This window comes from Hypanus sabinus, chromosome 3 (assembly GCF_030144855.1).
Source record: "Hypanus sabinus isolate sHypSab1 chromosome 3, sHypSab1.hap1, whole genome shotgun sequence".
Classification (NCBI taxonomy): Eukaryota; Metazoa; Chordata; class Chondrichthyes; order Myliobatiformes; family Dasyatidae; genus Hypanus; species Hypanus sabinus.
Genome location: NC_082708.1, coordinates 121,404,182 through 121,417,747, shown reverse-complemented (window position 1 = coordinate 121,417,747; position 13,566 = coordinate 121,404,182). Strand labels below are relative to the sequence as shown.

At 41.4% G+C, this 13,566-nt stretch overlaps 1 protein-coding gene across 1 annotated transcript in view; it reads left to right on the top strand.

Annotated features, from left to right (window-relative positions):
- Positions 1-13,566, top strand: part of lrba (LPS-responsive vesicle trafficking, beach and anchor containing) — an 817,631-nt gene that overhangs the window by 83,466 nt on the left and 720,599 nt on the right. Inside the window, exons 11-12 of the mRNA XM_059965020.1 lie at positions 939-1,047; positions 4,188-4,340. Of these exons, the coding sequence (XP_059821003.1) occupies positions 939-1,047; positions 4,188-4,340 (262 nt within the window). The remainder of the gene's footprint in view (positions 1-938; positions 1,048-4,187; positions 4,341-13,566) is intronic.

The window sequence follows — 13,566 nt, the reverse complement described above, 5'->3', positions numbered from 1 at the left end:
CATTTCCTGAAGAAAACAGCAGAAATAAATAAGTAATCTAGAGAACATATCATATACTTATTTAATATTCTTGTATTTTCAGGTACCAGTGCAAATAAGTGGATTGTGGTGATTGAGCCACTGCTTAATTGGAGCAGCTGCTTGATTGGGCCAAAAACATTCAGGTCCTGACGTGTCCCAAGTAACCAGAATCCACTGCACATTGTAGTGACTTGTGTGGATTTTAAAATTGTGCACAGGTCCCAATTTTTAGTGCTTTTCCTAACCTTTCTGCTGTTGACTTTTGCCTAATGTAATTAATTGGATTACCTAGAATGTGCCAGGCTTTTATAGATGCTGGTTAAATGAATATGCTGATTAATCCCATGTTTGTTTGGTAGCTCCCCTAGGTCAGTCCAGAGATTCCCTAGTGTTGTTCTTTACTTGGCTTGGAAACTGTCTCTTGGCATTCTCCCACTGAATTGCTGGCTAGTCAAGTACCTGAGAACCAAGCCTTCACCAGCCTAGTTATTTGACAAAGTCGAGGAAAGCTCAATTGTTTGATTTTGTCTATCGTGAGATGGATATTCTGCTACATTGCTCCTTGTATTTCTGCATAAAATGGGTAATTGATTTTTCTGTATTGGGCCCATAAATCATACATGCTCCCAAGGCTTTTCCTCCTGGTCATCATCTAGTTAGGATCTTTAGACACAATGTAACTTATGGTTACTTATTATTTCTAGATAGTTTGGAGATATTCAACAACCTGTGGTTTTGGTTGGCGTTTAAAATTTTGGTGTATAGGAAGCTTTGCGTGAAGGATGTTTAAAAGCACATATAAGATAATGCTGATATTTGCAGTTAAAATAAATGCTGAGTTCCACACTAAGTTGTATTGTAAAATTCTCCTTGTTTATGTGTAAAATATTGAAATGTTAATATTTTTTAAATTTCAGTTCCACATTGTTGGCATTTATAATGGAGTTGCTGAAGAATTCAGTGGCTATGCAAGAACAAATACTCTCTTGTAAGGGTTTTCTTGTCATTGGCTATACCCTTGAAAAGGTAAATATTACAATAGTTAAGGAGTGTACTTCCTTAAAGCATCCAGGTTAATGAATTTAAAACAAGCTAAACTGAACCAAGTGAGTCATATTGAGCAAAGTATGTTAAAATTCAAGTTATACCAAATTAGTGTTTTAATTTAACTCTATATTTAGCATTTGCAAAGTCTATATTTTAAATTGTAGGATGGCTTCATTGAAAACTAAGCCTGAATGATTTAGTCTCCATGACCCAATGGCGACCTTTCTGGTACTTGCTAATTATGGCTTCATAATAAGGAAACTGGTAAATTTGTATTGAGAAAATACTTCAAAAGTGGAATTTCAGGTTGTTATTTTGCATATGCTTGTATCTGAAAAAATTATTACTTGCTATTAGGCAAAATTAACTATTTTGTTAGATATAAACTTCATATTGTCAAAGTATTTATCTGTTATATACTACTTTGAGATTTATTTTATTTTAGGATTCAACAGCTAAAGAGTAAACAGCTAAACAGCTCATAAGAAAATAAAGTATTTTTGAGTAATATCAAAAGCAAACAATTTCTATGGGTATAGAGACTGGGAGAAGGAAGCTAGGTAGTGGTACCTCCTGAGGATGAGGTTGTTATATTACTAACAAGGAACAAAGAATTGATGGATATGTTACATTTTTTTTGCACCGGTCCTCACTGTGGAGGATACTACAATTATACCAAAGATAACGTGGACTAGTTAAAAACAGGAAGGAACTTGTTTTAAAAATCTTAATTAAAAGAGATAATTATTACAGCAACTTGCAGGTTAAAGGCAGACAGATCACTAGGACTTGGATGGTCTGAATCAAGGTTCTAAAGGAAGTAGCTGTAGAAATGGTGGGTTTTATGAGAAAACCTGTTGGGTCTTTTTCAGACTGGAGGGGTGTAACTAATTGAATACCCCAAGCATCAATTCTTGGCCCTCGATTTAAATATTTGTCTTTTATATTAATGATCTGATTGAGGGAATGATGTATAAGTTTTCCAAGTTTGCTGATGATGCAAAGGTAGGCCAAAGGGCATGTTGTTATGAGGATGTTGATTCTGCAACGGGGTGTATGTTGGGTGAAAATCTGGCAAATGGAGTTTAATGTGAAGTGTGAGGTATTGCGTTTTTGTAAAAATAATCAATAATTTAGATTATCTAAATGGAAAACACACGAGATTCTGCAGATGCTGGAAATCCAGAGCACGACACACAAAATGCTGGAGGAACTCAACAGGATAGGCAGCTTCTATTGTATGAGTAAGCAGTTTTGGGCCATGAACCTTCATCAGGCCTGGAAACAGAAGAAACCAAAATAAGGTGGGGGGAAGGGAAGGAGTACAAGCTTGGCAGGTGGCAGGTGAAACCAGGTGAACTGGTGGAGGGAAAATGCAGCAAAAAGCTGGGAGGTAATGGGTGGAAGAGGTAAATGGCAGAAGGGGAATCTATTAGGGAAAGTGGACCATGGGAGAAAAGGGAGAAGGAGGGGTGCCAGGGGGAGGTGATGGGCAGGTGAAGATGAGGGGTAGGAGGAGAGCCAGAATGGGGAATGTAGAAAGACCAGGGAAGGGATAGGAAAAAACGAAGTTAGAGAAATTGATGTTTAAGCCTTCAGATTGGAGACTGCCCAGATGGAATACGAAGTGTTGCTTCTCTAACCTGAGACTGGACTCTTCATGACTGTAAAGGAGGCCATGGACTGACATTTTGGAATGGGAAGTAGAATTGATATGGATAGCCAAAAATCGCGCTTTTTGTGGTGGACAGAGCAAAGGCACTTGACAAAGCAGTTCTAGTTAAATAAATCACTGTTAGTAGGCAGGTCCAGCAGGTAATTAATGATTGCGAACAACATGTTTGCCTTTGTTGCAGTGAGATTGGATTTTAAGAGTAAGATTTTTTCGTTTGCAATTGTGCAAGGTGTTTGTGTAGCCACATCTAGAAGACTTTGTACAGTTTTAGTGCCATTTCCTAAGGGATGTAGCTGCAGTGGAGGTTGAACAAAGGAGCTTCACCAGGCTAACTCCTGGGATGTCTTGTCAAGTGACGCTAGACAATTTGGGTCTATATTCTCTGGAGTTATAGAAGATTGACAGGTATAAGAATGCACTCAAACATAGAAGATTCTCTGTCACCTTAACAGGGTTGGTGTTCAATTGAATTATTTTCACTAGTAGGAGAATCACAAACAAGGGGACTTAGCTGGTAAGTAAGGGGCTGATCATTTGAAACTGGCTACCTGAAAAGGATAGTGAATGTCTGGAGAGTGGTGTCTCAGGGTATGTCTTATGTGAAGATGGGCAAGTGTTTGAAGGATTGAAAAATTGAAGGCTATGAGGAACTGGCTCAGAGAAGAGTTGAGACCAGTATAGTTGAAGCATGAATGTAGGCTTGTGTGGTCTGGTTGTATACTTCTACTCCTGTTTCATTGCATTCTTGTGACCTATATTAAAGATTAGTTTTAAACTATGATGTAAATGGTCAGTTTACTCTATTTGGTCATGTTTTATTCCATGGGTGAAATACCCCATCTAGTGGTTAAGATGAAAATTGATGTCTTCTGTTGTTGGGTGAGTGATGCAGTTTTTTAAAAAAGACTCCCAGAAGGCGAGCTATATCTATCTGGTTAGCAGTGTATTCTGTCTTTTGTACTGTTTTGTTGCTTATTTAATTTAGAACCATTTGTGGCAATTGGACAACTTTTTTGTTTTGAATTAGCTGAATGAATAATCTGCATGCACCATTTTCTAAATTGTGATATTTTTGTGATTTAGTGAGCTATAGGTATTTTTAAAAAGAGCTGTTTAGTTCATCTAGAATCAAGTAGTAGAATTCAGATACAGACCTGCATAACTTTGTAAGCTCAGTTTTCTGAAACAAGTTTTTTCATGGCTCTTTAAGGAAGGTTGAGTAATGTTTTGAATTGAGTGTAACAAATGCATGCCCTAAACTAAAAAATAGTTTGTGGTTTCAAGGTAACCAATATGGTATGAGTTCTAATTTTGTGTTAATACCTAACTTGCTGATAAATTAGAAGTGAAATCAAAAAGACTTGTTCTCTATGGAAGTGCATTTTCATGCTTAAATTATTTAAATATTGAGACATAAAGATCTGAAATCACACTCTTCTTACAGTCTTCCAAAGTTCACATCACCAGAGAAGTGCTGGAACTATGTTTGGCCTTTGCTAAATATCTGAGTAACTTGCAGAATGGTGGTCCTCTACTTAAACAACTTTGTGATCACATTCTTCTGAATCCTGCCATTTGGATCCATGCTCCTGCCAAGGTGAATATTTGCATTTTTGTTTAGGATTATTTCATAAAGGCAGAGAATTATGCAATCATACTAATATACCACTCTTTTTTTAAAAAAAAATCTGCATTAAGCTGAGTATCATTCAAACATAATTGGTTGAAAATATTGAAGACAAACACAATTTCCAGCTTCTGGAAAATACCTATATCTGAGAAACTCCAGTCTGAAATAAAACTGAATTAAAAAAAAACCACGATGTACGTACCTTGAATTGATCCATTTTGAATTAAATTTGCTATGTGAATAAAAATAAGTTAAAGTTGTGTATGCCATTCCAAATTGGGTTACTTGGGAAAACTGGATCATTAGCCATTCAACAAATTGTTTTTCATATTGCTATTAATTTTGATTTGCTTTTTAACGAAGTACCATATTGATTCTTACCAGCTTGATCCCTTGCTATTATGTACAGAATTGTCATGTGTTTCCAATCACAAAATCAAAGATGTACAGTTATTCTCTGCAATGGTGTCATTTTTTAGATGTGAGGAATGACTGAATACCTTGATGTGCAATGTATTTGTCCATTGTATATCTATTCATGATGGAATAACTACTGAATGACTCTTGACAGAAGTGTACAGGATGCAATGACTTTGCCTATTTCCTCATAACTTGAAGTTGCAAACCAGAGTCAATTAGAACAAAGAATGTGGAACAGTTCAGGCCCTTTGGCCATGATGTTGCAATGACCTTTTAACCTATTCTGAGATCAATTTAATGGTTTATAACTACATAGCACTCCCAATTTTCTATCATACATGTGGCTATCTAAGAGTTTCTTAAATGTACCTGCATCCACACACTCACCATTTTGTGTGTGTGTACGTGTATACACACTTACACTCAATTTGTGCCTCTTAAACGGCTCCAGGAAGTCACTTCTCATGCTCCTTCTTTCCAAACAGGAGAAACCTTAGCTTGCTCAGCCTATCCTTATAACACATTTTCTCTAATCCATGCAACATCCTGATAAATCTCTGCACTTTTTCTAAAGCTTCCACATTTTCTTTTGAATTTATTGAGATACAGCACTGGTTAAACCACTATGCTACCGTGCTCCTGTCCTTCCTAAAAGGAGGTGATCAGAACTGAGCATTATATTCCAAGTGTTTTATCAAGCTGTAACATTACCCTGCGGCTCTCGAACTCAATTCCCTGATTATTGAAGGCTAACACAGACCTATTTTAAAAACCCTATCAACCTGTGTGGTAACTTTGAGGGAGCTATGGAACTAGATTCCAAGATCCTTCTGTTCCTCCATACTAAGAATCCTGCCATAAATCCTGTATTATCCCTTCAAATTCAACCTTCCAAAGTGAATCACTTCACACTTTTCTGGGTTGAATTCCACCTGCCACTTTTAAGCCCAGCTCTGCGCATTCTGTCAATGTCCCTTTGTAACCTACGACAAACTACACTCTCCACAACTCCATAACAGTGTCATCTGTAAACTTACTAACCCATCCTTCCACTTCCGCATCCATCATTTATGAATATCTCAAAGAACAGGGATCACAACACGTTGTTAGGGAACACCACTGGTCACTGACTTTTCAGGCAGAATATACTACAACACAACTACTCTCTGCCTTCTATGGGCAAGCCAATTCTGAATCTACACAGCCAAGGGAATGAACCTAACATGAGGAACCTTACTAAAATCAGACTATGCTTCTTCAGATGCTTGTAAATCCTATCTGTAAGAATGTTCTCCAATAATTTGCCCACTACTAAAGTAAGACACACTGGTAGTTAGTTCCCAGACTTATCCCAACTCTAGGAAATCTGCAGATCCTGGAAATTCAAGCAACACACACAAAATGCTAGTGGAACGCAGCAGACCAGGCAGCATCTATAGGGAGAAGCACTGTCGGCATTTTGGGCGGAGACCCTTCGTCAGGACTAACTGAAAGGAAGGATGGTAAGAGATTTGAAAGTAGGAGGGGGAGGGGAAAATGCAAAATGATAGAAGACTGGAGGGGATGGGGTGAAGCTGAGAGCCAGACAGGTGATTGCCAAAAGGGATACAGAGTTAGAGAAGGGAAAGGATCATGGGACGGGTGGCCTAGGGAGAAAGAAAGGGGGAGGGGAGCACCAGAGGGAGATGGAGAACAGGCAGAGTGATGGGCAGAGAGAGAAAAAAACTAAATATATCAGGGATGGGGTAAGATGGGGAGGGGCATTAAAGTAAGTTAGAGAAGTCAATGTTCATGCCATCAGGTTGGAGGCTAGCCGGTATATAAGGTGTTGTTCCTCCAACCTGAGCGTGGCTTCATCTTGACGGTAGAGGAGGCCACGGATAGACACATGAGAATAGAAATGGGACGTGGAATTAAAATGTGTGGCCACTGGGAGATCCTGCTTTCTCTGGCGGACAGAGCATGGGTGTTCAGCAAAATGGTATCCCAGTCTGCGTCGGATCTCACCAATATATAAGAGGCCACACCGGGAGCACCGGACGCAGGACACCACACCAGCTGACTCACAGGTGAAGTGTCGCCTTACCTGGAAGGACTGTCTGGGGCCCTGAATGGTGGTGAGGGAGGAAGTGTAAGGGCAGGTGTAGCACTTGTTCCGCTTGCAAGGATAAGTGCCAGGAGGGAGATCGGTGGGAAGGGATGGGGGTGATGAATGGACAAGGGAGTTGCGTAGGGAGTGATCCCTGCGGAAAGCAGAAAGGGGGGAGGGAAAGATGTGCTTGGAAGTGGGATCCCATTGGAGGTGGCAGAAGTTACGGAGAATTATACATTGGACCCGGAGGCTGGTGGGGTGGTAGGTTAGGACAAGGGGAACCCTGTCCCAAGTGGGGTGGTGGGCGGATGGGTTGAGGGCAGATGTGTGGTAAATGGGAGAGATGATGGTGGAAGAAGGGAAGCCCCTTTGTTTAAAGAAGGAAGACATTAAAAGGAATACGTCCCTATATACATCCATCCCCCACCAGGAAGGTCTCAAAGCTGTCAGCTTCTTTTTGGATTCCAGACCTAACCAATTCCCCTCTACCACCACTCTCCTCCGTCTAGCTGAATTAGTTCTTACTCTCAATAATTTCTCCTTTGGCTCCTCCCACTTCCTCCAAACCAAAGGTGTAGCCAAGGGCACCTGCATGGTTCCCAGTTATTTGGCTTTGTGGAACAGTCCATGTTCCAAGCCTATACGGGTATCTGTCCCCCTCTTTTCCTTTGCTACATCGACGACTGCATTGGTGCTGCCTCCTGCACGCATGCTGAGCTCGTTGACTTCATTAAATTTGCCTCCAACTTTCATCCTGCCCTCAAATTTACCTGGTCCATTTCCGACACCTTCCTCCCCTTTCTTGATCTTTCTGTCTCCATCTCTGGAGATGGCCTATCTGCTGATATCTACAAACCCCATTTCCAGAAAAGTTGGGATATTTTCCAAAATGCAATAAAAACAAAAATCTGTGATATGTTAATTCACGTAAACCTTTATTTAACTGACAAAAGTACAAAGAAAAGATTTTCAATAGTTTTACTGACCAACTTAATTGTATTTTGTAAATATACACAAATTTAGAATCTGATGGCTGCAACACACTCAACAAAAGTTGGGACAGAGTTAAAATAAGATTGAAAAGTGCACAGAATATTCAAGTAACACCCGTTTGGAAGACTCCACATTAAGCAGGCTAATTAGTAGCAGGTGAGGTATCATGACTGGGTATAAAAGTAGCATCCATCAAAGGCTCAGTCTTTGCAAGCAAGGATGGGTTGTGGCTCACCCCTTTGTGCCAAAATTCGTGAGAGAATTGTTAGTCAGTTCAAAAGGAACATTTCCCAACGCAAGATTGCAGAGAATTTAGGTCTTTCAATATCTAAAGTACATAATATTGTGAAAAGATTCGGAGACATCTCAGTGCGTAAAGGGCAAGATCAGAAACCACTGTTGAATGCACGTGATCTTCGAGCCCTCAGGCGGCACTGCCTAAGAAACCGTCATACTACTGTGACAATTATAGCCTCCTGGGCTCGGGAGTACTTCGGAAAACCATTGTCACTTAACACAGTACTTCGCTGCATCTAGAAATGCAACTTAAAACTGTATTACACAAGGAGGAAGCCATACATCAACTCTATGCAGAAACGCCGGCAAGTTCTCTGGGCCCGAGCTCATCTCAGATGGACTGAAACACTGTGGAACCATGTGCTGTGGCCAGATGAGTCCACATTTCAGCTAGTTTTTGGAAAAAAACGGGCGTCGAGTTCTCTGTGCCAAAGATGAAAACGACCATCCTGATTGTTATCAGCGAAAGGTGGAAAAGCCAGCATCTGTGATGGTATGGGGGTGCATCATTCCATTGACTCTGAGGCGTATATTAGGATTTTAGAGAGACATATGTTGCCATCAAGGCGATGTCTCTTCCCGGGACGTCCATGCTTATTTCAGCAGGACAATGCCAGACCACATTCTGCATGGGCTACAACAGCATGGCTTTGTAGACACAGAGTGCATGTGCTTGACTGGCCAGCTGTCAGTCCAGATCTATCTCCTATTGAAAATGTATGGCGCATCACGAAGAGGAGAATCAGACAACGGAGACCACGGACTTGTTGAGCAGCTGAAGTCTTATATCAAGCAAGAATGGACAAAATTTCCAACTGCAAATCTACAATTAGCATCCTCAGTTCCAAAACGATTAAAAAGTGTTATTAAAAGGAAAGGTGATGTAACACAATAGTAAACATGCCTTTGTCCCAATTTTTGTTGAGTGTGTTGCAACCATCAAATTCTAAATTTGTGTATATTTACAAAATACAATTAAGTTGGTCAGTAAAACTATTGAAAATCTTTTCTCTGTACTTTTGTCAGTTAACTAAAGGTTCACATGAATTAACATATCACAGATTTTTGTTTTTATAGCATTTTGGAAAATATCCCAACTTTTCTGGAAATGGGGTTTGTACTATAAGCCCACAGACTCTCATAGCTACCTGGACTATTCTTCTTCCCACCCTGTCTCTTGCAGAAATGCTATACCCTTCTCACAATTCTACCATCTCTGCCGCATCTGCTCTCAGGATGAGGCTTTTCATTCCAGGATGAAGGAGATGTCTTTTTTAAACAAAGGGGCTTCCCTTCTTCCACCATCAACTCTGCTCTCAAATGCATCTCTCCCATTTCCCGCACATCTGCCCTCACCCCATCCGCCCACCACCCCACTTGGGATAGGATTCCCCTTGTCCTCACCTACCACCCCACCAGCCACCGGATCCAACGTATAAATCTCCGTAACTTCTGCCACCTCTAATAGGATCCCACTACCAAGCACATCTTTTCCGCCCCCCCCTTCCTGCTTTCCGCAGGGATCACTCCCTACGCGACTCCCTTGTCCATTCATCACCCCCATCCCTTCCCATCGATCTCCCTCCTGGCACTTCTCCTTGCAAGCGGAACAAGTGCTACACCTGCCCTTACACTTCCTCCCTCACCACCATTCAGGGCCCCAGTCAGTTCTTCCAGGTGAGGCAACACTTCACCTGTGAGTCGGCTGGTGTGGTGTACTGCATCCGGTGTTCCCGGTGTGGCCTTTTATATGTTGGTGAGATCTGACGCAGACTGGGAGACCGTTTTGCTGAACACCTACGCTCTGTCCGCCAGAGAAAGCAGGATCTCCCAGTGGCCCCACGTTTTAATTCCACGTCCCATTTCCATTCTGATGTGTCTATCCGTGGCCTCCTCTACAGTCAAGATGAAGCCACGCTCAGGTTGGAGGTACAACACCTTATATACCGGTTAGCCTCCAACCTGATGGCATGAACATTGACTTCTCTAACTTACATTAATGCCCCTCCCCATCTTACCCCATCCCTGATATATTTAGTTTTTTTTCTCTCTCTGCCCATCACTTTGCCTGTTCTCCATCTCCCTCTGGTGCTCCCCTCCCCCTTTCTTTCTCCCTAGGCCTCCCGTCCCACGAACCTTTCCCTTCTGTAGCTTTGTATCCCTTTTGGCAATCACCTGTCTGGCTCTCAGCTTCACCCCACCCCCTCCGGTCTTCTATCATTTTGCATTTTCCCCTCCCCCCTCCTACTTTCAATTCTCTTACCATCTTTCCTTTCAGTTAGTCCTGACGACGGGTTTCGGCCCGAAACGCCGACAGTGCTTCTCCCTATAGATGCTGCCTGGCCTGCTGCGTTCCACCAGCATTTTGTGTGTGTTGCTTATCCCAACTCTGTTTTTTAAACATTTGTCACCCTCCAATCATCTGTCACAGCCTGTTTTACACTGTCCTCACAAATGCTTGGGTCTCTCGGTGGTGAATGCTGAAACAAAATATTCATTAAGGAACTTCATTACCTCCTCTGACTCCAGATTTCCTCTTCTATCACTGATTGGCCCTTCCCTAACTCTAGCTGTCTGCCTGTTCTTCACATATGTGTAGAATGCCTTCTTCTTGGCTACTTATTACTCTGTAGAGCCCTGTCTGGTCCTTGCTTTGTAAACTTTAAGTAAGCTTCTTTCTTCCTCTTGACTAGATGTTCCACATGTCTTGTCAACCGTGGTAACTTCACTATCTACTAACCTTTCCCTGCCTTAATGGGACAAAACTATCCAGAACCCCAGACAAGTGCTCTCTAAAAAGTCTTCCACGTTTGTGGAATTCTTTGAGTTATCAATTCCCAATTTATGCTCCCTAGTTTCCCCTAATAGCACCTTAATTCCTCCTCCCCAATTAAGTACTTTCCCATATAATCTACTCCATCCTCTCGAGGGCAGTTGTAAAGGTTGGAGTTTTGAAATGTTCACTGACCGAGAGAGCTGGCACCAGACCTGGTTCATTACGTAGCAACAGATCCAGTATGTCCTTTTATCTAGTTGGCCTGTCTACATATTGCATCAGGAATCCTTCCTCGGCCCCATCTAAACCTTTTGCAGCTATGATGTTGTCCTTGATTAGCAATGCCACACCCCCATCTTTTTTACCTCCCTTCCTGTCTATTTTGAAAAATGTAAATCCTGGAACATTCAGCAGCCATTCCTGCTGTTATGACAATGAAGTCTCTGTAATAGCTGCAACATTGTTGTTCCATGTACTGATCTGTGCTCTTTGTTCATCACCCTTGTTCCTGATTCATCTTGCATTGCAATAGACACACTTCAATGCATCCCTCTGACTGCAATTTTGCCTTGTCAACTTACCTATCCTGCCTCAGTCTCTCCACAGTACACTACCTGTATACGAATTGACCTGTCACTCTGGTTTCCACACTCCTGCCAAACTCATTTAGAGCTTCCCCAAAAGCTTTAGTAAATTTGCCTGCAAGAACATTGGTCCTCCTCAAGTTCAGGTGTAACCCATTCTTTTTGTACAGCCTTGCCTGGAAGAGACCCTATGATCCACATCCTCAATGGCATGTGTTACGGCAGCAATCCAGAGATTACTACCCTCTAGGTTCTGCTTTTCAGCTTCCTACCAAGGTCCCTGTTTTCTCTTTGCAGGACCTTATCCTTTTTCCTACCTTGTTGTCGGTACCAATATGTATCACGACTTCTGGCTGCTCGGCCTCCCTCTTAAGAATGCAATTGCAATAGCTTCCTATCATTCTAGCTTTGAACACAGTTAGGCCATTTATCCTGGCATTACATTGGCAGCTTGATAGCATTGTGATTATCACTGTTGCCTTCCAAGTGCAGCAGTCAGGTTCAGTGCTGACTTGCAGTTTGCATTTTCTCACTGTGATTGCATGAGCCTCCTTCAAAAGGTTGTTCTGATTGATGGGATAATTAGCTTCTATAATAGGAGTGCACTGTGGCTGTCTACTCTGTAGTTTTTCTGCTTATCCTCATAAGTACAGATTACAGCACATCTGGGGGAAAAAAATATAACTACAGATAACGGACTCTGAAACAAAAACAAATGCTTCAGGGACTCAGCCAGTCAAGCAGCATCAGTGGAAACCAGCTAATGCTTCAGGTTAATGTTTTGGTGAAGGGTCTTTTACTGTTTTTTCTTTCCACAGTGGCTGTTTGGTGAGGTTCTTCCAGCGTTATCTGGTTTTTGTATATTGTACCTGTTGGGCAGTAGCTGTGCTTTCCCGTGGTTCATGGCCTTATCCTGGATAAAATTGTCCAAACGTTTATCTGTGTTTGTATCTCACTCTCTCCAGCACACTGATTTTGAGCTAGAGAAATTTGTGATGGATATATCTCCTGTGCAGCTAGAAGTTATTTGAGACTAGAACTCGAGGTCGTAGGTTAAGGATAGTAGGTGAAATATTCCAAGGAACCTGAGGTGGAACTTCACTTGGAGGGTGCTATATGTGTCGAAAGAGCTACCAGTGTAAGTGTTTGATTGCAACACTTCAGAGAAGTCTAGATAAGTACATGGATGGGAGGGTTACAGTGCGCTATGGTCCATGTGGGAGCTGATGGGACGAGATAGAATAACAGTTCGGCATGGACTAGATGTGCCAAAAGGGCCTGTTTCTGTGCTGAAGCTCAAGAAATCTTTCCATTTATAAATTTCCACAAACTGCTGCCATGTGTTAGATGGTTTATTATGAAATTTCAAAAGTTCATATTATCAAAGTATACAACTCTGAAATTATTTATGTAACAAGTTGGTCTTTAATCGAGACATGAGACATGCTGAGTTTTGGGGAAAAGATCCAATTTTGGAAGAACTCGGTCAAGCAGCATTCATTGGATCAAAAGTTTTATATTGACCTCTTGAATTTAGACTGTGCATCAGTCCCGTATTCTTCCAGTGTTCAATTTTTAGTGTTTAATTATTGATGATTTGCAGTTATTAAGTAAAAGTTAATCCAGTAGTCTATAATTTCCTAGTCTCTGTTTTACAAAAAGAATTAATTCACACCGGCCAATCATGTACCTGTTATCTCATGACATGACTCTTGGAACCTCGCTTGCTGTTCTTTTAAAAACTTGGGTCCTAACTCTGCCATGAAGAGTTAAATATTCCAAAGTCCTTGCACCTACACATACGAGCATCTGCCCGTACATACCCACATATACGTGCGTGTACTCCCACTTCCCACTCCCTCTCCCTCTGCTGCCCCCTCCTCAACCCAAATCACTGGAATTTTTCTCACACTAGTTTAAATGCACTGATCTTCATGCAAGTTTTTGTTTTCTTTTAAGCTCTTTCAGTTTAAGCATGAAGTTAACATGTAGGCAAAGTTAAGACATTTCAGTTTCTGTTCATGAATTGTT